This window comes from Watersipora subatra, chromosome 9, assembly GCF_963576615.1.
Source record: "Watersipora subatra chromosome 9, tzWatSuba1.1, whole genome shotgun sequence".
In the NCBI taxonomy this organism is placed as follows: domain Eukaryota; kingdom Metazoa; phylum Bryozoa; class Gymnolaemata; order Cheilostomatida; family Watersiporidae; genus Watersipora; species Watersipora subatra.
In genome coordinates this window covers 63,870,504-63,896,999 of record NC_088716.1, presented here as the reverse complement: position 1 = coordinate 63,896,999, position 26,496 = coordinate 63,870,504, and the positions used below count along the sequence as shown (strand labels likewise).

Here is a 26,496-nt window from a genome sequence, read left to right as displayed (position 1 = left end):
AACATGAGATGGACCAAACACAAAGTCCTATTTTTCACCATTCAAATTGTTATTGCAAAGATTCTTTCTAAGAATAATGGCTTATGTTCTCACTTGATGCTCTTTTCGTAGTATCTGCCTACAAGACCACATTTCGATAATTCATTTGACACATCTATGTAGTATCATCCATCCACCCTTTTTTGTACATGAATCACGATTCCTGACAGATATCTGTTTTGCGACATATTTTTTGTTATCATATCGCAGACCATGCATTCAAACCTCTCTACCCTGAACCGATTAGTTAACTGGTTATGTAAGCTTTTTACTTGAGTGCACAATACTTTATGATTACATAACTTTCTTTTGTGTTCTTATGGAACTATTGTGAAAGATCCATATAAATAGAGGGGTCAAATGGATGGTTGTTAGTCTGCAATGGTGGCCGCACAGTAAAAACCTCTACATCACACCAAGGTTCACTTCTACAACTTCTATTAACACAGCAGGTTTTTGTGAAAAACATTCATATTATCATACTGTGGCGGGCCAATACGGTGCTTTGTTTTTCGTGCCTCGAGGTATTTACTAGAACACTCGTCTCTCATTCTATTATTATTATTATATTGTTGGATGCATAGCCAGCGGCACAGAAAACCACAGACGTTTTTGCTGATGGCTTTTTTGAAAGACATTTTTTCTGCTCCGCATAGCCCGCCTCTGATACCGATTTGAGCCATAGACCAGGGTTGTGTTATACAACAGGTACATGTCAAAACAAGGATTTTAAAATAAACTTTAGACCTTGACTTATACGCCGGGTCAACATGTACGTCGAAATTTACGGTAACATATAATAAGACTAGCGAGATGCCCGGCCTTGCGCGAGTAATAAAAGGTTTGTGCATAGAAAACTTACTTTTAATCAACATACATGCCGTTTACCATTCGAAGTTTTAAATTAAGATGTTTGTTTATTTCTGTGAACTGTTTATTTTTGTTTAATGTGTTTATTTCTGTTTAATGTGTTTATTTCTGTTTAATGTGTTTATTTCTGTTTAATGTGTTTATTTCTGTGAACTGTTTATTTCTGTTTAACGTGTTTATTTCTGTGAACTGTTTATTTCTGTTTAATGTGTTTATTTCTGTGAACTGTTTATTTTTGTTTAATGTGTTTATTTCTGTGTACTGTTTATTTCCGTGTATATATACTGTACCAGCTGCAAGCCTACTACATCTCTATTCTGATTGCAATAGTTTAAACATTTTTCTTCACATATGGGCACATATTCTTTCTTCTGGCTTGGCTTCTAGTATGGCTTCCCATATTCCGCAAGATGAAATGTTAAGCGTGAAACCATAAAAGATTGGCAGGTGTAATAAGTATGAGTACAATATATTTCATGGTGTATTGAACAGCATAGTGTATTGGATAAATGTCTGTCTGCAGAACTGGCTGTTTCGAATTCAAATCTAGTGTGCAGCAAATTGTTCATGCCTGAATGAATGAAATTGGAGAAACACACATTAAGATTCATAAATGTAAAAAAAATAACTAGGCTTCAAAATTTTAAACCATGTTGGTAACAAATGTTCTCTTTCTGAAAGAGGGAATAATTGTTATGTCTAATACTGTTTTAAAAACAACAAGAAGATATGGCTAGTTTGGTACGCATTTATGAACTTTTACTTAAAGAACAAATGAACACTAAGAAACTACTGTACTATTCAAGTTATCATGTAAAATATGTGCTGGTAATTAGAGTAAATTTATGTAGGCCTACAATACAGACGGTTCCCTACTTACGAACATTCGAGTTACGAACAACGGTACATACGAACGTATGTACCGTTGTTCGTAACTCGAATAACTTTCGAATTATTTGTTTGAACTTTGTTTGAACTTTACATACTTATTGTAAAGGAATTTGCCAGCCTTTACTTGGCACGATCTCTACTAGTAAATAAAGAGAAGAGAGTGCGTGTAGTTTCATTCAGCTTTTAATTAGCGAAGAAAAGTTCACTAGCCGAGGAGCGTACGGCTATCTGCTCTGCTCAACTAAATGAGCGCACTCATTTATATACAATAATATCAACCGTTCCGGCTAACGGCAAGAACACCGGCTAACAAGGTTAATAGGACCGCTAGTGCGTTGGTATGACAACAATCTAAGTGACGATAAATGATAGTGTTATGACGGTATATCAGATATAACAATAGCATAACGAGTGAAACAACGATATAATAAACGGACAACACATACAAAAAATAAGACAACAACGATAAGTGATAGCATAACTATTAAAACAACAATATAATAAAAAGGACAAGACATACAATAAACAAGAAATGCAGTGTCATGGCCCGGCGTCCACCAAAGTATTATCTCCATTTTATTAAATATTTTTTCAGCACAAACCAATAAGGGTTACTTATACAAGCCTTAAACATACTTATATAAACCTTCAATATACTTATATAGGCCTTAAACATAAATTATAATACAAAATATAGCACTGAAGCAACTTACGAACAAATTCACCTTACGAACAATCGTTCGGAACGTAACTCGTTCGTAGGTTGGGAACCGTCTGTAATGCATAATAATATTTGCCAATTACTGCCAATGTTTACTACTGTTTTCCTTTTTCACTCTTTTTTATCAGCTGGTTGCTACAAATTAATTTCACCCCAGCAAAAACCAACCCCGAACAAAAACCCTTAAAAGTTGACTTGCAACAAACTTCACATTACAGCTTTTTGGTATCAAAAGATTCACCATGTCTTACTCTGCTGTGTTGTAGGTGCAAAATATGTGGAAATGTGATTACAAGCTCTTAAAAGCTCAAAAACAAACAGTTAATCGCAGCTATCACGAAACCGCTGTAGATTGGAATCAGCTTATTTCTCTGATGTGGTCAATCCATTTGGTTATTGCTTTGACACGTGATGTTCTCATGTAAACTGAAAGGCCAATAAAAGGCTCAATATAAAACATCTCGTAGCACTAGTTTATGACAAACACTTCAGGTTCTACAGAAAAGCCCGGATCAAATATGGATGCTCGCTACTTTACAGCTTTGTTTCGGCTTGGTCTAATCGTCTAGTCGTAATCTGATCATGTGACCCATACTTCCTGCCAAACAGCGTGAATAATTTCTGCAGCATTTTTCGACTATCACAGGTGACCAACAGGCTCCTCATGTTTATTAGAGAATGATATGCACTCTTTCGAGCTAAGGTTAAACAATTAAACAAATTTTTACAGTAGGTTTTGAGATATCAGTGCTCAGTGACAGCATTACAATGATGATGAAACAGACGTGTAACGACAATTATAGACTTGGTTTTATTGAATGCTAGAAGTATATTTGTGAAAATACTTCGACGAATGAGGTTGCATGAAAGTGTAAAAAGAAGCCATCTTGTTCAGTTGCGTCTCATTGGAGCCGATTTTGAAAGAGATGCTAATCTATGGCAGTTTCGTGATGGATGCGATTAACTGTTCGTTTTTGAGCTTTTAAGAGCTTGTAATCACATTTCCACATATTTTGCACCTACAACACAGCAGAGTAAGACATGGTGAATCTTTTGATACCAAATAACTGTCATATGAATTTTGTTGCAAGTAAACATTTAACTTGATGGGTAATTGCTATAATCATGAACACTAAACCGAGTGAAAGTTTAGAAAAAGAGAAAAGTCGTCGATACAAACCAATAATACTACAACTAGAAATTCGCCTGTCATACAGCCCACAACCTGAAAATGGAATAAGTGATAATGGAAAAAAAGAAAGGGTAGTGCTGGTTATTGAAAAAGTAGTTGTCAGCAGGAATTGACAGAGACTACTATATCAAACCAATGTTTTAAAATAAATATTAATTAAAGCTGTAGGCCTAACCTATTGTAATGTGTGTAACTTGACAACAGCAAAAAGGAAATATGTTTATTATGTCACTGAAATGCAATATTAGAAGTAAAATGGCAAGCTGCTGTGTAATATACAGTTTGAAAGTCGGTTGTGTTGAATGTAGAATTGTTTTGATAGCGATCCTTAACAGAAAGCAAGTATGAGCGTTCATGCGTCTGGAAGTTTTCTGCAAACTAGAGCGAAATAAAAAAATGTTCTCGTCATAAAGGGGCATTGTAGTTCGGCCCTAGCTTGTACATAAGATGTAAATTTAAAATCATATGTTTATTTAAATTAAAATCATTTAAATTTTAAAGGTTGACTTGCAACAAAAATCACATTACAGTTATTTGGTATCAAAAGATTCACCATGTCTTACTCTGTTGTGTTGTTAAGTGCCAAATATGTGGAAATGTGATTACAAGCTCTTAAAAGCTCAAAAACGAAAAGCGGCCGTAGATTGGAATTTCTTTATTTCGATGACGTAGCCACGAAATTTGGTTATCGTCTTGTCACGTATGTTCTCACGTGAATTGAAAGGCCAATACAAAGCTCAATATAAAAATTATCGTAGTACTAGTTTATGACAAACACTTCGTGTTTTACCGAAGACCCCGTATCAAATATAGATGCTCGCTACTTTACAGTTTTGTTTCGGCATTATTCAATCGTCAAGTCATTCTCTGATCATGTGACCCAATACTTCGCAAATAATTTTTGCAGCACTTTTCGATTATCACAGGTGACCAACAGGCTCGTCATGATCATCAGACAATGATATGTACTCCTTTGAGCTAAGGTTAAAAAGTTTAACGATTTTTTAAGGTAAGTTATAAGATATCAGTGCTAAAAGTGACAGCATTACAATGACGATAAAATAGACGCGTAAGAACAATAGACATGGTTTTATTGAATGCGTGAAGTATATTTGTGAAAATATTTCGACGAATAAGGTTGCAAGAAAGTGTAAACAGAAACCATCTCTCACAACTACATCACATTTGAGCAGTTTTGGAAAAAGAATCCAAACTACGGCAGTCTCGTGTGGCTGCGATTTTCTGTTCGTTTTTGAGCTTTTAAGAGCTTGTAATCACCTTTCCACATATTTTGCACCTACAACACAACATAGTAAGACATGGTGAATTTTTTCATATCAAATAACTGTAACGTGAATTTTGTTGCAAGTCAACCTTTAAGATCATAAGATGCACTGAATTTATTAACAGCGTCAGGTCTAACTTGTTGGCACGTATGACATAGTTGTATTTGAGCATTGTATGTAATAAAATGTTTCACATTACATCAAGTACATGTGAGCTGTGATAAGTTGTTGTCAAGTCTGCCTAGAAAGTTGTTACGCAGTTCTTGAAAATCAGGACAATCTAAAGATTGAAAATGAGGAATGTGATGGAGGGGGCAGCATTGGGAGGAGCAATATTGTTTTGTGCAATATTTGGTGCAATATTTTCATGGTCAACGATGTCCATAAAATCATGATCATCATCTGGAAATAAAGGGGCTGCCAAGTCCATATTATTTACATTGCCTACAACATCTACTAAAGAATTCTCTGAATCAGATGAGTTGTTGTTATTATTTTGAGTAGCGTGTTGTTGAACATTAGCATTTGATGTTGATGGTTGCTGTGAGGACCTTCTATTTATCCCCTCCGTAGTAATTGGGAAACACGTGGACGGCCACTGCGACGACGTGGTGTTCTGGGAGGTTGTATGTCCATGGAAGTTGTCAAGTTGTTTTGAAATGAAATTCAAAAGGTCAATTATGCAATAACCAAAAGGGTGTATAAAAATCAGACCTAATCTACTACTATCTCAAACTTATGTTTTACAACAATAAAATAAATATTAATTCAAGCTGTAGACCTAACCTACTGTACGTAATTTAACTAACGACAGCAATAATGAAATATGTTTATTATATCTCTGAAATGCAATATTAAAAGTAAAATGGCAAGCTGCCGTGTATTATACAGTTTGGAAGTTGGTTGTGTTGAATGTAGAATGGTTTTGACAGCGATATGTAACAGAAAGCAAGCATTAGCATTCACGGGTCTGGAAGTTTTCTGCAAACTGGAGTGAAATAAAGAAATATTCTTGTCACAAAGGGGCGTTGTAGTTCGGCCCTAGCTTGTAGATAAGATGTAAATAAATTTGGCTAATGTTCTAGACAATTTAAAAAACCTTCGGTAAGTGGACAAAGACATAGGCTGATAAACTGTGTACCACATTTTCGTACCTGTAAATCGGTCTACGCCTCAAACAGTCTAGTTTTATTACAGAAACCTTCGGCAATTAGACAATTCTATAGACTGGTGAATTGTGCACGTTTTTCTCGTGAAATTTGGACGACTTAATGGTTATACTATTTGTCGCACGGCCTTGTTGGCGTTTCGTTGGCCGGTTTTAATTTTGATTAACAAAGGCTTCTCAAGGTTCTACTTCGATTTAGGCCGAATTAATCTGTCTATTTATGTGTCATCCGATCAGATGGATTAGTTTTAGGATATTGCGGTAACCTTTCAGAGGCTTGGTAACATATTTAAATAGGTTTATATGTGTTTTGTATCATTATTATACTTAAACGGCTCTACAGAAAAATGGTTAAATTTGTTGACGAAATTTCGGTACAAAGGTTTGGTCACGCCGTTAACGGATAATTTTTCGGGAGTTGTGTGCACATATGCATTTATCATAAATCTCCCAACCAATCGCTTCGCTCGTGTTTGATCGTAGGATTACGGTTCAGATCGTCAATAATTATAAAGATAAGTTTAGTTTTTGTCCTTTCTGAAAGGGCAAAGGGTGAGTTTGGGGTTTGGGAAGATCTCAGAATGCATTAGGCATTTTACATGTTTTTTATGGTTCATATATCGTAAAATCCCCTATTATACCTACATAAACATTCTTGAAATGGATGATGAGTTGTAGGAGTGTCTACTGTATATATAAAATTTATATTGTCTGCTTTAAAACACAGGTAATGTTTATAACATATGTATAGTAGCTGTGCAGTACATGTGTAGTACAAGTTTAGGGCTGTGCATGGGCGTTATACGTGTAGTACACGTATAGTATGTATATAGTACGTATTTATCTATGATTGTTAACAAGCATAATTTAAAAATTAGACATAGAAATGTTAGCTTTTGCCAGCTTTGTTTACTAAAACTTTGTGAGTGAGGAAATATGGATAAGAATCAGGTGTGAATTACTTGCTATGATAGCAGCTTTAGCGGATAGAATAAGCAAACAGTATGAGGAGTTCATAGCAACAATCGGGTCATTATGAAGTGTAAAATTAATGATAAGCGTGTCTAGACATTCAAGTACTCTACAGCACTAGGGCTGCACCACACCGGGTCTGATCTTTTGTACAAGCCAATAGAGGTGGAACGAGACAGGTTTTTTAAGTTCGAGACGAGACTCGAGACACTGTCTTGTGAAAATTCGAGACTCGAGACACGAGACAGTAAAATAATGAGCATTTGGTGATGATTTCACTACACAAGTACTAGCTACTCGGTATATATAAATTAATAAATCTATTTTTAAATTGAATTTTCACCTGATGTAAACGATTTAAATACAACATTTTAATTATTATAGTGATATGCATGTAGTTTTTGTAAACAAAAGTGACACAAACAGCTCTAAAATACCGAAGTTATATATATTCTAAGAATTTTGAGCTTGATTGATCATAATTATTATAAACATATTGCTTTGTACATGTATATTTTTACCATCTATTGAATAGTTCTTACTTTTTAATGTAATGTGTAATGAAACCGATAGCCGTCGCTCTACAAAGAAATACCGCAACTAAAAGCACACACGATAACACTTTCATTCTTATCGTTTCATTAATGTTAAGTTTTGTTTATGTATTAACTGTAGTATGTGAATTATATTTAAATTGTGCTCATGAAATTATATTAATTACTGTATACATGAACATGTATATTCTTATATTGAGTTAACAAAACGTCATTGTTAACCGAACACGGACTATGGTCGACACGGCCTTTCGTTCGTTTCTCCATGTCCGAGCAAGTTTTACCCGCGATTGGTAGTATATACGTAAAAGAGGCCCGAATTTTATGAAGGTCAGTTGGTGTTTAGACACGATACGATAAAATACAGACATTTTACCTGCAAAAGTTATCCAATTTATTAAATTGGATTATCCGAAGAGTAATTAGATACGACCCGGTATCTGTTTTAAGAACACAGAACCGAACTAAAATATAACAGGGCCGTTGTCCGGACTACATGATTAGACTCAGTGGCCAACATAATCAATAGCAACAGGTAGTAACGGACTGGGTATAACTTTAAAGGCAGCTGCCCGCAATCCGTTACAATATATGGAGTTGTTGCTACCACAAGAAGCCATGTTTTAACGACCGTGCGCAGGCGCTTTAGTTCTATTTCCTGTCTCGAGTTTGGCAATAGTTAACTCGAGACGAGACCGATACGAGACAGGTCGATACTCGAGACGTCTCGTGTCTCGTTCCACCTCTACAAGCCAAGGCTAAAGTTAGCTGCTAATGAGAGATTCACAACTGGTACTTACAAGGACGAATGAAAAAACTGTTCAGAAACCCTATTCAATAGAGGCAACTTTGATAAACTGATCAGAGACCCTATTCAATAGAGGCAACCTTCATAAACTGATCAGAGACACTATTCAATAGAGGCAACTTTGATAAACTGATCAGAGACCCTATTCAATCGAGGCAACCTTCATGAACTGATCAGAGACACTATTCAATAGAGGCAACTTTCATAAACTGATCAGAGACACTATTCAATAGAGGTAACCTTTATAAACTGATCAGAGACACTATTCAATAGCTCTGCAACCTTGATAAACTGATCAGAGACACTATTCAATAGAGGCAACTTTCATAAACTGATCAGAGACACTATTCAATAGAGGTAACCTTTATAAACTGATCAGAGACACTATTCAATAGCTCTGCAACCTTGATAAACTGATCAGAGACACTACTCAATAGAGGTAACCTTGATAAACTGATCAGAGACACTATTCAATAAAGGCAACCTTCATAAACTGATCAGAGACACTATTCAATAAAGGCAACCTTCATAAACTGATCAGAGACACCATTCAATAGAGATAACCTTCATAAACTGATCAGAGACACTATTCAATAGAGGTAACCATCATAAACTGATCAGAGACACTATTCAATAGCTCGGCAACCTTGATAAACTCTAAAAAACTTTGGAATATTACATGTCTATCTTTGCTTGCATAATCTGCACTCATTGGGCAGACAAATCTCATTTTTAGGATCCCTGTGATAAACTATAAAAACTAGTGCGATTAAGAATGATACAATTTCTGAGTCTTTTTAGGATAATATATTTTAAACTAACCCAAACGTAAACACAAATATCTTGAGACCTGTTTGCTCTATTACTGTTGTTACATGAAGGTAGTCCACACGGGCATTCCACAAGCGAGCAGCAAATCTGATCATCTTCATGTAAGGAAATAAAAGTGGAACTTCTTGTGCTCTTTAATTTGTAAGGCAGTAAATGCCATTAATAGAGAGCTTATTGGCTTCTCTTTACAACAGGCAAGTATATTCAGCTACTGGTATAGGCACCTAGCAATGCCATGCACCTCACTTCAGTGAAAACTTATTATAAAAGGCTAATGGTTTAAAATATTGTAGTGACAAAATGGTGTGATAAAACATCAAATAAGTCAGTGCCAACCTACTCATATAACTTTTTGAAATTACTTTATTTTTAAGGATACTCATGCAGCACGCAGCATAAATTCTACTGCTAGACTCTGACAAAATTTTAAACATTCTAATTAATCAAATAATTCACTAAAAATGCACTCATCTAGCTATAAGTTCAATATTCCTTCTTTAGAACAGCTATACTCTTCTCCAGCTACACACGCTACACAACCCTACACTGTTCTTTATAACAGAATCTACACTCAGTTGAACTAATTTGACGGTGTTGCTGGTTGCACACAGTGTCACAGATGGCAGAGGCAGGAATAGAAATGCTATCATACATTTTGTTTGCGTATTAAAACCAAGTCTGAAACTTGACCTGCTACATTTGATTTATCACTGATCGTGTAGACAACTCCTGTCATTGTAGTTGGAGCCCCAAGTAAGATTTTACCAATTTTCTGGATTGCCTGAGATCTGGTGTTTGGGCTCCCGAGCACTCTGCGTAACAACAGTAGAAGTTTTTAGCTCAATTCAATAACCTTTCCTTCTTTGTCTGCCTATTTTTAGCTTAAAATGAAACTGCTCAATATATTTCAGAGAGAGCTGCTAGACAATACAGGCCGAGTAATATACCTCTCTGCATCTTACTGGTTTAGGATAAACCATCAGTCTTCCTTGGCAGCACAAATGCAGAAGTAATCAGGGCCAACACTTTACAACCGCTTCAGCGAATTACTATTGTATCAAGGATACCACTTGAGAGTATACCCAGGTACCATAGTAAAATGAACTGATAAAATGGAGTGAATACTACATTACCTTTGCCTTGACACACCAACACCTACCATTTGTCATACCAATACCTACCATTTGTCATACCAATACCTACCACTTGTCATACCAATACCTACTACTTGTCATACCAATACCTACCACTTGTCATACCAACACCTACCACTTGTCACACCAATACCTACTACTTGTCATACCAATACCTACCACTTGTCATACCAATACATACCACTTGTCATACCAATACCTACCACTTGTCATACCAATACCTACTACTTGTCACACCAATACCTACCACTTGTCATACTAATACCTAGCATTTGTCATACTAATACCACTAATACCAACCATTTGTCACACTAATACCTACTACTTTTCACACTGATACCTACGACTCAAGCATTAAAAGTAATGAAATATGTTATAATATTAAACACTAATCACATTTCCTATTGACCATTCGCCTGTAGCAAAGCTTTGCAGACCAGCACAGCCGGACACTGCAACTACAAATTCGTTGTCTACCAACATTATATCTGTAGCAAGCTTGAACTGTAGCAACATTATATCTGTAGCAATGCTAGTGAGACTTAATAGGTCTCACTAGCATTTGTTGTGCAATGAAAAGCCTCCATTTACTAGCCATAAGCTGTTTCCAGCGCATTCATCAGTGATTCACTCGATGTCCATTTACCTAGCCTGTCTTGACAAACTGTTGTTTTTGCGGAGTTGTCCCCCCCCCCCCCCCCCCCGTCGAGCAACACAACAGCTTGTCGCAAGACGTACTGCACCTGATGCATCAGCTGCACTTTCAGGGAGTTGTTCTCTTCCGTCTATGCGGCTTGGTTGCGATGTTATCAGTCGCTCCATTGGTAATCATAACGAATTTCGCGCAAAAGTTTATGTAGAAAAAAATAAGATTACAATGTTTAACCAGCGACCAGCCTCTGCGGTAAACTTTAGTAGAACTAAAGAATCTATTTGAATGGCATGGCGCTATATTTTTCAACCCTTTCCCTATTATAGTGGTGTTTTATTAGAAGTGATGTTCAAATAGAGGGTGGATGTGTATTTTGGACAAGTACTGTATTTTTCGACTAAAATTCATCAAAGTTTTGAGTAAATAAATTTAACCTTTTGCTGCATAGGTTTGAAGCATTTTAAGCACTGCTAGTCTTGCATACATTTTACACTCTCCTTCAAGCGGAGCAACATTAATGCTGTCAGCCTTGACATTTTTGCTGGACCATTTTTCATATACAACGACGTATGAGACCGAGTTAAACAACTTTGATTATAAAATATTAGTATATTATTTAATATATATAAAATATTAGTCAAATACAGTTATTAATTATTCCGATAGTGTCGCTTTCAAAGTTTTAAAGAAAAACTGTAAAGCTTTGGAGTTAGAAAACTGACATAACATTTACAATTTTTAAAGTTAGAATATGCCATAACAATGGCTGCTGTTACGCCGTACAGTGTTAACAGAGTATTCTCATCGTTCATCTAAACCTTTTTTAAAGTTTTCAGATCAGTTTGGAAACCACATTATGAACAAATCTGAAAACAATGTACTAGATTTGGGTTTTAGCTACTTCGAATCTGAGTACAGTTCTGATAAACGTGAGAATTGCTCTTTTAAAATGCTCCGTCACTGAAGCCATGGCAACCACTACAGCAACAACGAAAGAATTAATTGTTATTGATGTAACCGAGCCATTATTTGTAACATTTTGTCGACCGTTTTTCTACTGATCACTTTCTATTATGGTTCTGTAAAGATGAGGTAACGTTCAACTGAATGATAGTGCGGTATTTTTCGACCCTTCTCTTATAGTGACATTCTATTAGAGGTGGCGTTTAAATAAAGGCAGTATTCAAATAAAGGTGGCACTCAAATAGAGGTTTTCCGGTATGAACCACTCAGTTGATCTGATGAAAATAACTGTGACTGCTGGACTTGTGACAGTTGACACCGTATCTGATGCATATGCACTGCTCTAGTTGCCAAATGACTGTCAACAAAAGTGAATATGATTGCTTCATCACTAACCTCAACTGCAATGTCAACACCCACAGATTTGCCGGCAAATATGCTCAACAACTCTGCAGTGTGCTCTCATGTGCCACAGCAACTTTCATCGCTAAACCTCTACTTAAAATCGCCTCTACTTACAATCGCCTCAACATATGATTTTTGTAGCATTCAATGTGAAAATTAAAAAGACGTTTTTACTATACCAGAATAATTTCCAACACACAATGTTTCAAGTTTCTGTGACACATTGCAGTTTTTAGGTGAAAATAAGAACGCTTGTACAAGCTCAATATCAGAGGTAAAACGATATTAAAGCAATAAAAATCTATAAGTCAAGTTGGTTTAACCTTCACTTAGTCCAAGTTAGAGTAAGATCTGAACGAGTATGGGAGGGGCTGCTTACGAGAACAGCATCGCTCAGTCTTTTTTGTCAAATCAGTTTACAACAGTTTTAAAAAAGGCTGGCTCAAATTCAAATTGAAAGCGAGTCAAAATGGGAAGCAAAAAGAGTCAACCCGGAAGATAATAAAAAATGACAACAGAGAAAAAAGTAGAATTTAGTTTTGTGTAATATTAAAACTTAATTTTAAAGGTGCGCTTAGTAAGCTAAATTTATGCTACTCGGCGTCACCAAAGTGTAGCATACCAAACGTGTTGCTGTTGTCTCTCACACAGCTGTAAGCCGCTACCGTCTGTTTTAAAGGTGAGAACTCCATACAGTGCTGTACATGATAATGTTAGATTTTATTCCAGATCATAACAAAAAAATAGCTATTTGTTACTTTGTGAGCGTAGGTAGGAATTAAATCAATTAAAAACACATTTCTCCATTGTGATATTATGTTTAAGTGGCTTTTTAGGTGGTAGGAATTAATTAATTTGTATTTAGCTATTTTATATAGGAAAAACTGATTTGAGACTTGACATATCAGTTCGGTTATAGAATAAATTAAGCTCGTATATCGAGGTGTGACTGTAATTTGAAAGCACAACTAGCTCCAACAAATAATGCTCAGCTATCATGAGAGATCAACAAACGAATAAACCTAGAAGCTGTCTTCCACTGTGTGTCCTGGCTAAGAAATACTGCAAGTCAACATATCAACCGCTGTTTTACCATATAGTTTAGCGCCAGTTGCAGGCCCAGTTTTACATTTTCAAAAGTGAAAGAGAAGCCATGACTTGCATTTATTGCTTGATAGCCCGCCACAAGATACAAGAACTGTAAGAGTGAGACATTCTGCCCTAGTACCAGTCACGTTGACAAATGACTAGCAGCAGGCAGCTGATAAGAATACCAACCATGTTTATTCTACCTTGTCCGATGATGGAGCGGGTGAGAGCGGGTGGCAGGAAATATTTGCCAGATGAGTGATAATTTAGGCTGCAATATTATCCTACTCAGCATGACTTCACAATTATTGGCAGCGTGAACCCGACTCTGGAGGAATTTGCTACTCACTGCCGAGCAGCGCTGACTTCGTGTGTGTTGAATACATCACTGTGTGAAGTGGTCAAGGCAATGTATGATGATGTATTATAATACATTACAATGTATTGTAACATTGTAATGTGCTATGTCTCTGGCTGACACTCTTTCTGTGGTCTTTGCTCTCAGAATAATGCAAGAGTCTTTATTAGTCACTACCATTGGCCCACATAGGTTGATGTCTTAAATAATACTTTTCACAAAAAATGTTAGTTTTAATGTTTGTCAGCGTCTACAGTATTTCTGATGGGTATATTATGTATATCGAAGAGCAACAATGTATTTATGCGCTCATGTAAAATCTGACTCAATGATGTAATGATTCAACAATTATGAATTTGCTAAACCCTGAGCTAGTTATGTGACTACAAACAGCTACAAAGTGACCTTAATGCTAAGGCTACCCTTCAACCTCTACCTACACCCCCGTCAGTCTCCTATAACGCTAAGGCTATCCTTCAACTTCTACCTACACCCCGTCAGTCTCCTATAGAGCTAAGGCTACCCTTCAACTCCTACCTACACCCAGTCAGTCTCCTGTAAAGCTGAGACTACCCTTAAAAGCAAAGTCTATGTGATAATAAAAACCTTTTCACATGAATTAGTACTTCATGCATTTAGTTTCTCACATGTAATTTAGTTCTGTACATTTAATTTGTATATAATGCATCTATTTTACTTCATGTAATTACTGAAGACTTATTAAACAGAATACAATGTATTGTTATAAGAATATGTGCTCCAACATACAGCTGTCTCAACATACCCAGTAAATATCGGAAGAGATCAGCTTCGCAAGTCAAAGTTTAGGCATACTTCATATAAACAAATCTATCATGAAGTTGAAAAAGACATGATGCTCATATTTCTATTTCAGGTTAAAGTGGTAACATTCAAACTGTTTTAATAAAATCAAAATTCACATGCTATTAAACCTTTTTAATATGTAGAGTATTATAATAGTTACATCCTATTGCTAATGCTATATGATATCGCTATATCATATAGCATTAGGAACACCATATATTGATCGAATTGATGGACCGCAATATGCAATGAGCTTAAAAACTCAAATGGGCGGAATACCAATAACAAAGCACACAACATTATCTATACACTATTTTCCATGACACGGATAATGCACATTTGGAGTTATGTGCACATTGAGTTACTATGCGATAAGTTTTTCAATGGAAATTCGCATAATGCGGATTACCATGGGCTCTTTGTTAAGATAGATGAGGATTTCTACACAAGCGTTCATAGCAGCCCATTTGGAACTGCTCAAACCAAAATAGAACGACTAAAATGTGGACAATGTTAAAATGGTATGGTTTGCACGGCCTTTTCTTGGGCATCATCGGCATATTCCGTTTCCATCTTTTCCACACATGAATTCAGTCAAAGTTAGTAATAAAATTCATACGACTTGCGGATGACGCCATCTTGCAGATCAACAGCAGTATGAAAATATACATTTTATAAGGTTTGTTACGAAGAATATTAGGCTACCTTAAACAAATAACTGGATTCTTCGAACAAAAGAAAATGGCAGGGTAATAATGCATATGCGTTACCATAGCATTAGGATTTTTAGCCCGAAATATGACAATAATTGATCCTTGTCATTCTCCTAAACTACTGCTCATGCACAAGCAAGAAATTATAGGTTATTCCATAATAAAAGTACTTCTAAAAAATTTAAGTTGTCTGTCCGGTTGTGCAGATGTCACAACCGCCTTAACCTATCCCCAATAGCACTTGAGCACACATATATGTAGAACATGAATTGGAGGTCTGTGGAATGAAGAGTAACTCCTATCAAATCTGTAGAGTGATTATCAAGTCCTTACCCCTTCATAGGACAGGTTGCATAGGCAGGTAAAGAGAGCCACATAAAAGAGAGACTCAGTGCTGGAGGCAGCCATGTTCTCGACAGTCAGAAGTTCAATATAAAATGCCAAACACCGGGTTACTAGGTCTGTCTTCTCAGGTCGCTGGCAATCCTAGCAGTACATCCAACGAAATGTTCTAAAATATCAATATACTTAATTGAACAGGGTAAGTTAGATATCTCTGTTAAACTGCAGATCTGTTTGAGCAATGTGAAGGTTGAAACCTCACCATTAAGCACTGGCTCTCTGGGCCTAAACTTCTTTGTCACAATAAAACAATTAAAACAATGGAAACACAATGAGATCAAGTGAAAACAGCAAATAGTGGTACTGACAACAGCCTTTTACTATCTAATCAATTGAAGCCAATGCAATTGAAAAAGGAAAATAAGGAACAAACCCTCAAGGATGTCAGATTTATCTTGCACTGGATTGAAGGCAAGGTAAGGGCATGCGGGCAAATTTACTCCAAGCATTTTCTTCTTGATTTTCTTGTTTGCATAAATTGAGTCTGGCAGGACATATAAAGATGACAGACACTGGATGTTCTTGTTTGCATAATGTGAGTCTGACTGGACATATAAAGCTGACAGACACTGGAGGTTCTTGTTTGCATAAATTGAGTCTGGCTGGACATATAAAGATGACAGACACTGGATGTTCTTGTTTGCATAATGTGAGTCTGACTGGACATATAAAGCTGACAGACACTGGAGGTTCTTGTTTGCATAAATTGAGTCTGGCTGGACATATAAAGATGACAGACACTGGATGTTCTTGTTTGCATAATGTGAGTCTGACTAGACATATAAAGCTGACAGACACTGGAGGTTCTTGTTTGCATAAATTGGGTCTGGCTGGACATATAAAGCTGACAGACACTGGAGGTTCTTGTTTGCATAAATTGAGTCTGGCTGGAGATATAAAGATGACAGACACTGGATGTTCTTGTTTGCATAATGTGAGTCTGACTGGACATATAAAGCTGACAGACACTGGAGGTTCTTGTTTGCATAAATTGAGTCTGGCTGGACATATAAAGATGGCAGACACTGGATTTTCTTGTTTGCATAATGTGAGTCTGACTAGACATATAAAGCTGACAGACACTGGAGGTTCTTGTTTGCATAAATTGAGTCTGGCTGGACATATAAAGATGACAGACACTGGATGTTCTTGTTTGCATAATGTGAGTCTGACTGGACATAGAGAGCTGACAGACACTGGAGGTTCTTGTTTGCATAAATTGAGTCTGGCTGGACATAAAAAATGACAGATAATGGATGTTCTTGTTTGCATAATTTAAGTCTGGCTGGACATAAAAAGTTGACAGACATTGTCAGTATTAAACCAATGTGTAGTCTATCAAGGAGACTGTCAACGTTAAACCAATATGTATCAAGGAAACTGTCAACGTCAAACCAATGTACACTCTACCAAGGAGGCTGTCAACATCAAACCAATGTGTACTCTACCAAGGAGACTGTCAACATCAAAGCAATTTGTACTCTACCAAGGAGACTGACAATATCAAACCAATATGTACTCTACCAAGGAGACTGTAACATCAAAGCAATTTGTACTCTACCAAAGAGACAACTCTGAATTGACTACAGAAACATTAATGTACAACCGAAATGAGCCAATTAGATAATGTGCAGATTAATGTTAATCTCTAAACCGATAAAAGCACCGATATCAGCCAATTCAAAAAACAAATAAATTGAATATATTGTGCAGAGTAGATATTTGCTGTGGCTAAACACATTGATGCTCCTAAGTGAAGCATGGCATGGAAAAATAAATTGACCAATGAGAATTAGCCTCAGTCATATGAAGACCATGACATTCGTTCTAGATTTTCTATTACCATTATTCAAGCATCGTCAGCATATTTATTACCTAATACGGATCAGCAACAAGTTGTGACAGCAATAACGCTTGTGTAGCTATTTGTACTGCTAACTTTGCTTTAAAAAAGGATGTTTAACGTTGTTGATCAAAACAGCCAACTACAAAAATACTTTGGGCTCATGACATGAATCCAAACTAAAAAAGAAACTTAATTTCAACATATTTGATTAGATAAAGAAATAATTATCTGATAGGTGTCATTACCAGTTTCAGTTTACACTAGTTGTTTTCATGAATCATTTTCAAGTGAGAGCTTTTTCCATGTTTAAGTAAATGTTTATGTGAAGCTTTGTTGTCAGTGCCATTAAAAAGCAAATCTAAGAAGAATCTACAGCGCTTTGGAAATGAATGAAATGAATGAAATGACATTGAAATGTTCATTACAATAAACTATTTCAGCCAATCATAAATAGGCCGATGTTACCTCAGTGAACATACACCAGCATATGGCCTTAGGCGATACACTTAACCCTTTTGCAGGCAAGTTTTTTTGGGCAATTTGAGATCCCCTGGGCAGATTAATTTTTCACAAATTGATTTTTAAAAAAATCATTGATACACTTTTATTTATGATATTGTATATGTGTATTGTGTTTTTATTATATAGGTAAATACAAATAAACATTTATAAGTCAAATTCCTATATAAGTGTATCTCTAGCTATAGTAATTTTGGAAGCATTTGCCCTTGCAGAGGCCTACACCACAGTCTTGACATCATGTGCGTATTATTGTTCCTCTATAGCTTTGCCTATAGCCTTTGGAGGACGCCATGACAGTAAAAAGAAAGTTGTTGCACTCTGGGAAAATATTCAGAAAGCAGTAACAGAAGCATAAACAAGCTACAAACAAAAATCTCCATTTTATTCAAATATGCTTTTATTTCAAATATTTCGTTCGTTTAGTATTGCAAAAACGATCATTTTTTTCTCAAAACGGCTAATTTTTTGGTTGCTAACAGAGATCAATATATTTTAATTTACTATTAGTAAAAGATTTAAATAAAAAATGCAATAAGCTAACCAGAAATCAATTTATAAAAAATGTTCACGTTGCGACATAATAGTCGCTCTGCCCATTGGCGTCGGTATCGCGAAACGACAATAATGTCGCTCTGCCTGCCAAAGGGTTAATAATGCAGCAATTAATGGGACATTGCAGAAGCTGTCTAATCTGTGCTAATACTTTAAAGGTTGACTTGCAACAAAATTCACATTACAGTTATTTGGTATCAAAAAATTCACCATGTTTTACTCTGCTGTGTTGTAGGAGCCAAATATGTGGAAATGTGATTACAAGCTCTTAAAAGCTCAAAAACGAAAAACCGCTGTTGATTGGAATCAGTTTATTTCTCTGACGTTGTCATTACATTTGGTTATTGTTTTGTCACATGATGTTCTCACGTAAACTGAAAGGCCAATAAAAGGTTCAATATAAAACTTATCATAGCACTAGTTTATGACAAACACTTTGGGTTTTACCAAAGACCCCGTATCAAATATAGATGCTCGCTACTTTACATTTTGTTACGGCTTGGTCTAATCGTCTAGTCGTAATCTGATCATGTGACCTATACTTTGTGAATAATTTCTGCAGCATTCTTCCGATTATCACAGGTGACCAACATGCTCGTCATGTTTATCAGACAATGATATATATTCCTTCGAGCTAAGGTTAAAATATTAAATGAATTTTCACGGTAGGTTATAAGATATTAGTGCTGAAAGTGACAGCATTACAATAAAGATAAAATAGACACGTAAGAACATTAGACATGGTTTTAGTCAATGCGTGAAGTATATTTGTGAAAATATTTCGACGAATGACGTTGCGTGAAAGTGTAAGCAGAAGTCATCGTGTACAACTACGTCCCATTTGAGCCATTTTGGAAAGAGATTCTAAACTACGGCAGTCTCGTGATGGTGGCGATTAACTGTTCATTTTTTAGCTTTATAGAGCCTGAAATCACATTTTCACATATTTTTGCACCTACAACATAGCAGAGTAAAGCCTGGTTCCCATATACGTCGCAAATCACCGGCCACAGCACCGCAGGCTATTAGCGATGAAACGGGAACCTACACGCCGGGTACCGCCGAGGACAGCCGGTAGTTGCCAGAGGCAACGCAACAGTTTAGCGCTGTTCAAATTTCGCAAAAGGCCACAGGCAAAACCTTCCTGAAATGCACTGTACGGGTGAAGGTCACCATTATAGAAACGGCATGGCGAGTGAACATGTTATTTGATTATGGGATTATGTTTAGTGATGCAGCTTTTATGTGAACATAAGCCGCTGAGCCTAGCGTCGCATGCGTTTTGCTGCGCAAGTTACCGCCGGAGTCTCGCAATCGATATAGGAACCAGGCTTTAGACATGGTGAATCTTTTGATATCAAATAACTGTAACGTGAATTTTGTTGCAAGTCAACCTTTAAAAAACTTCCATGCTCATAGTAGACTTATGCAAAACTAAAGGCCCGTGCACACTATCGCTCAAATCAACGTTTAGCTATGCGATGGGCTACAAAGATTAGCTATTTTTACCTCATCACCAACGATAAAGTGTACGCACTATTAGCGATTAGCTGTAGGTGATCGCTAACCAACAACCAGTTAGAAATTAGGAAAACGCATTGGTGATATCCGGGTCTTTTGTTATCTTTTAATTTTCTGATTATGCAATTCATCACTAGCGTAGTTCTTTGCCATGCTTGCGAATATGAATTGAAACCAATCTTCACAGCTGTTGAAATTGGGTTCGATGCGGTCAACAAACAGCCAATCAATATGCTAACAGTTCCGATCATCGGTGTCAAAGTTCAACATGTCGAAAGTCAATCGCATCGTCGCTAGCAACGATTACGTTGGCCGCTCATTGCAAAATGACATCATAGCAGTCCATCGTTGCGGTCAATCGCACAGCTAATCGTCGATTTAAGCGATAGTGTGTACGGACCTTTATGCTAACGCAAAGTATTATCAATTTGCTTTGGAGTATGGGAAAATAAAACAATTTATTATTTTATTGAAAATTAAAAATACAAAAGAGGAAAATCAGATGGATTTTATAACTCGAGCATATTTCAAAAATTTCAAGACCGATGGCAAGCAGCATCAATTAAAAATAATGTTTCATGCAGCTAGCTGTGGTAGTTGCTAAACGACATTACATCCAAAAGCAGGACACAAACAACTTTGCTCAACCATGAGCAAATTTGATCCAACAGGCTCAGGTGGCATACTTGAACAAAATTTTGTTTTGAAAACCATAGTAATCATGATCCTACTAAACAAACTGGAATTTGCAAAAAAGCGTCCCAGGAATCGGTTTATAACAAACTCTTTCATTATTATGCCTTTTTATGCGCTCCGTACCAAAAACTAATAAAATGCTCTTTTGTTACACTAAAAACTTTTTGCATAAATTTCAAGTTTCCAAAAAAACTATTAGAATTTTTGTCTGAATCCCAATATCCATGGTCATAACGGCAGGTAATGTCATATTTAAAACAACGTTTTATTTGGTATATCTATTGCAATAGTCGGAATTTTATTAGATATAGTCATCATTCTGAGAACGCATGCAGAGTAATTACTTTGTAGGCCTACGTTCCATTGTTGCTGAACAGGCATTTTTAGCAGTGAGCTGTCCTATGTACAGTAACACGGCTAAAACCGCAATACACTAAAGTAAATATATCAACTGATTGTTATTTACTGATCAAGTGAATATATTAACTGTATTATTCTGTGATTCATCTATGCAAAAGAGATGAAGATGCGTGTTAGTTTTCAATCATGTTCATTGGAGCGTTTTAGTGTCGTAGTACACGCGGCAGATTGCGAGAAGTGTTCGTATTCACGCATGACTCGACAATCGTTGGTTACATATGCCGACTTGCTGGATCTCATTAATCTATTTGTATAAATAGAAAAACGTTTGGTGCTTTTCAACGTTTTGAAAACAGCAAGTGAACAGCTCAGCTGCCTAAGTCGCGGTCATATTTGCAAGTTACTGGGTGCTACTCAAAGTTACTTGTCACAGGTGAGTAGTTTACTGTAGAGTAATGATATTTTTTATATATCAGGCAAGTTCCGAAAACTTATTTTACAACTTTAATATTTTTTCATCTACGCACATAACTTAGCAAGCAATTCAATCTATATATGGATATTATCTACATTTATGATTTTTCATACAGTCTCCAGGGCAAGAGTATTGTGTGGTTAAACCTAAGGAATCTTGTTTACTGGAATAAATTTACAAAACACCTGAATTAGTGAAGCTTATGAGAATTTAAAAATGTTCTATAACAAACAAAACATACATGCCCAGACCTGCCAACCCAAGAGTGGGGCAATGCGTGAGATTTGGTTTTGGGGCAATTGATGTATCAATGATAGTATATATAAAATTGTGGAAATTGGGGCAAAAATCTCACGCATTTCTCACGCATTTTCATTTTTTCTTTGGGGTGATTGCGTGAGTCTCACGCCCAAAGCGTGAGAGTTGGCAGGTATGTACATGCCGCATAAATTAGGCTCAACTCGCATTACCGAAGAAGTATCTTGAGTGCTCGGCGTAAAAGCGTGTCTTTTTAGCGGAAACAGTTTAGTTGGACTCGTTTAAATATAACCTTGGAATAGTTGCTAATTTGAACGCTCGTGCAATTGGACAATCTTAGATACATCTGCCGCACATGGTTCGTAAAATAAGATATCACCGACAAAAATGAAGCCAACGAGCAAGAAATTCAGCGGCTGCATTTTTCTCTCTCACCAGAGTACAGAAACTCTGACGTAGTGTTAATATTTGCCGAAGAACGTAAGAAAATTTTATTTTGTGTAATTTGTTTTACTATCATACCTGCCAACTCTCACGCATTGGGCGTGAGAGTCACGCAATCACCCCAAAGAAAAAATGGAAATGCGTGAGATTTTTGCCCCAATTTCCACAACTTTATATATACTATCATTGATACATCCACTGCCCCAAAACCAAATCTCACGCATTGCCCCTCTCTTGGGTTGGCAGGTCTGTTTACTATGTAAAACCTAGTTGTTACCTAACCTGTCGAAGAGCTGCGCATGTGTACATTTTACATGTTACGAAGTAATGGTGTATTTTCTTGTTCATTCATTCATGTATTTACATTCATTCAAGTAGTATTGGCCAGTATTTGCTCACCAGGTAAATAATGCATAGCAAAAAAAATGTGTGTATTAGTGTAATATTCCTTGAAAATAGCATTCGTTTAGCTGTAGCTTTAAAACATTAATGCATAACCAGGGATGGTGAAAAACCTGGCTGCCACAGTCTGGCTTTTGGCTTGGTCACTCAATGCACAAAATAGCCTAAACAAACATTTGTACATGTAACGGAGTTGTCAGTCCTTTTAAGGTCGTGAGACAACCATTTTTCATAAAAAAAGTTTGCAGTGCATAACCTTGATGTTTCATGGCAACAACAATTTCTCACACTATTCACATCAGCCATTAATGCTTGTCCTAGAAGTTTTTGCAGAAAAATACATCACCCAGAACTGATAGTGCAGTTATTTAATGGAAAGATAAGGATGTGAGTCTGCTGGGTCACCTTACATATTACCCTTGTTTGTTCATTTAACGGTGTCTCCAATCATTTACATGTAGAGGCTCTGACATGATTGAATGCCCCTTGATTCAACATATTAGCATCCACGTTGGAAATGAAGATACGCTTAGAGTGCCATAGCAGTATGATAGTGATACAAGATATTTAAATGTGACATAGTACTTTTCTTATAACTTTTATTCTTGTAAACATTTTCATCTCTGAATTTGTTAGATGACCTAGCTTATGAAAGCCTCGACTGTCTTGGGCTTTCTAATTTCCTTAATACGCTGTTTATGATATATTTTAGTTAAACTAAAGATTCTACTATGTCTAATCAAAAGCCAGAAGTAGTGAAAAACTTTGCCGGTAAATGGACTGAGGTGAGCGTGGAGAACTTTGAGGGCTTCATGGTTGCTATCGGTGAGTTTTTGTGAACCTATAATCGAGGCAATGATAGCTGTTCAAGCATGCTATAGCATATAATCAACGCTTTTATTTGAGTCACATGAACACCAGACCGAATGTCAGCATCTGATGATAAGAAAGCCTTTTTTGCAGGCTGTAATGAAGAACTCATGGAGAAGGGAAGGAAAACAAAGGCCAATGAGGAGTGGATAGTCGATGGAGATGACATAACTCTCAAAGTAACTTCGACTTTTAGGGACAAAACATTGCATTTCAAATTAGGGGAGGAAGTCGATGAGACAACCATAGATAGGAGACACGTGAGGGTGGGTTTCTATCTCTTTTATTTTGTTTTTGGTGTTTGTCTCTGTCAGTTGTCAGGTTATACATCTGATTTACGTATTGTAGACTATATTCACAGAGAAGGACGGTAAACTTCTGCACAATCAGAGAGGCAAACCACACAATTGTACCTACACCAGATATATCGATGATGGCCAACTCGTTGTCGTATGTGTTTTTGAGTTATTCCTTTGTTCACTGTCTTCATTTATTCTGAGTTGTGTCCAAATATGAGCTGTAGCTTTCTGCACCGTGTATTACTTCATACAGTCTGTAGGAATCTAGTAAGGTTAAACTAAGAGTAAAATGCTGATTTATACAATGGGATACTTTTAAATTGACCAATTGTTAGTTTTCCAAGTAATTTTGTGCAAGCATGGGTTACTCTTGTTTGGGTAAAAACTAAAGCGTTTTCAAGTGATTTAATCCCATACAAGGTTTGTTGGAGTTTTGTTAGTTGTTTTTCTAGTACAATTTCAATTAGCAAACTACTTGTGAAATGGCTTCATCATTAGACCTTCCTATTTTGGTAAGGTTGATTAGTATTGTTATAGAAGGGTTTGAAATTATCTCTATTTACCTAGAAGACTATATTAGGAGTTTAACAAACTACTGATTTCTTCTCATGAGTTAGGAGAGAATGTGAGACAATGTAACATACTACTTGCACACAAGGCATTGTTTTATAGCTGGTTGGTACCATATCTTAGCAAGGCTATTTATGGTTTTGTAGAGCATGACAGCGCACGCTGATACCCCCGCTACTGCTGTCAGAAGGTTTAAAAGAGTTGAAGGTCTGTTCCTTCTTCGGTATCTCAACATGGTTAGTCATTTTTTGACACAAATTTTGTTTCCAAGTCTTCGAGCTTATCACTAATTTTGTTGGTTGGTAGATCAGCCGAGTATGAAGCCAGAAGTAGTGAAAAACTTTGCCGGTAAATGGACTGAGGTGAGCGTGGAGAACTTTGAAGGCTTCATGGTTGCTATCGGTGAGTTTTTGTGAACCTATAATCGAGGCAATGATAGCTGTTCAAGCATGCTATAGCATATAATCAACGCTTTTATTTGAGTCACATGAACACCAGATCAAATGTCAGCATCTGATGATAAGAAAGCCTTTTTTGCAGGCTGTAATGAAGAACTCATGGAGAAGGGAAGGAAAACAAAGGCCAATGAGGAGTGGATAGTCGATGGAGATGACATAACTCTCAAAGTAACTTCGACTTTTAGGGACAAAACATTGCATTTCAAATTAGGGGAGGAAGTCGATGAGACAACCATAGATAGGAGACACGTGAGGGTGGGTTTCTATCTCTTTTATTTTGTTTTTGGTGTTTGTCTCTGTCAGTTGTCAGGTTATACATCTGATTTACGTATTGTAGACTATATTCACAGAGAAGGATGGTAAACTTCTGCACAATCAGAGAGGCAAACCACACAATTGTACCTACACCAGATATATCGATGATGGCCAACTCGTTGTCGTATGTCTATCTTTATTATCAACTCGCTCTGTTGCAATTGCTTCAGCTGTTATCATGTATTTGACTCTGAAAGCAACAAGCTGTGAGAACCTCAGTATTATATTTTAGGCATGCAAGTGAAGGGTCCGGACTATTTTTCTTGAGACCTCAAGTTTTTTGCCCCAACCACTACGTCGTTTGCTCAGCATCCATCCTATTTGTTAGTTAATTGCTAGCCCTTATATTTTACAGAGTATGACCGCCCATGCGGATAAACCTGCTACAGCTGTCAGAAGGTTTAAGAGGGTTGAAGAGTGATAACACAGCTAAAGAGTAAAACCCAGTGGCACAATTGCCAATATTGAAAGCACTCTTAAGGCGCACAAGCTCACCATTTTAAATATTTTCAGCTATCATAACGCTAATGCAATACTCCCTTTAGTTGATTAAATTAACAGAAACCATAAGGGTTAGTTTCACTAGAAATCATTACTGCTTCTTTACTGCGATGTGCAATATATATTTTATCTTACGTTGCTCTCAGCCATATCTGTCTACTATGCATGTAATATGTAATAAATACATTATCTTTTGATAATCAACTCCCCAAATTGTTTGGTTCTACAATAGTTTGTTTTACACTATTATGTTTGATGAGTTCATTATTGAATCATTTCTACATTATCTGAATAGCCATGGCAGATTTTAATTAGTGATGCAAAACATTGTGGAATTTTAAACTATATATAAATATGATGAGTTTGTTAACAAATTGTACAGAGGTATAAAATACTCTGGAAAAGTGTATAGTCATGAAAACTAACAGTTGATGAAATGAGTTCAGAGTATAACTAAGGATTATAGGCAACTTGAGGTCTGAGTTGTCCTTACTCAATTGTTAGTGTTAGCAGC

General features: G+C 36.4%; 1 protein-coding gene and 1 long non-coding RNA gene across 4 annotated transcripts; one reads left to right on the top strand and one right to left on the bottom strand.

Annotated features, from left to right (window-relative positions):
* Positions 1-5: 5 nt before the first annotated feature.
* On the bottom strand, positions 6-22,356 carry LOC137403646 (uncharacterized). 2 transcript variants are annotated; one of them, XR_010979599.1, is made up of 4 exons: positions 22,336-22,356; positions 15,825-16,002; positions 2,514-2,574; positions 6-118 (listed from the first exon to the last, which is right to left on the bottom strand). It is a non-coding gene; the product is annotated as an uncharacterized lncRNA (long non-coding RNA). The 2 variants fall into 2 exon arrangements; XR_010979598.1 differs by lacking the exon at positions 22,336-22,356 and adding an exon at positions 16,267-16,447.
* Positions 21,808-26,452, top strand: LOC137403644 (uncharacterized). 2 transcript variants are annotated; one of them, XM_068089624.1, is made up of 9 exons: positions 21,808-21,823; positions 23,682-23,794; positions 23,933-24,105; positions 24,188-24,289; positions 24,855-24,915; positions 25,015-25,110; positions 25,249-25,421; positions 25,504-25,605; positions 25,837-26,452. In XM_068089624.1, exons 2-9 carry the CDS (start codon positions 23,701-23,703, stop codon positions 25,900-25,902), a joined length of 867 nt encoding a protein of 288 aa, XP_067945725.1. In that variant the 5' UTR covers positions 21,808-21,823; positions 23,682-23,700; the 3' UTR covers positions 25,903-26,452. The 2 variants fall into 2 exon arrangements, with proteins under 2 accessions (XP_067945725.1, XP_067945726.1); XM_068089625.1 differs by lacking the exon at positions 21,808-21,823 and adding an exon at positions 22,585-22,603.
* Positions 26,453-26,496: the final 44 nt, after the last annotated feature.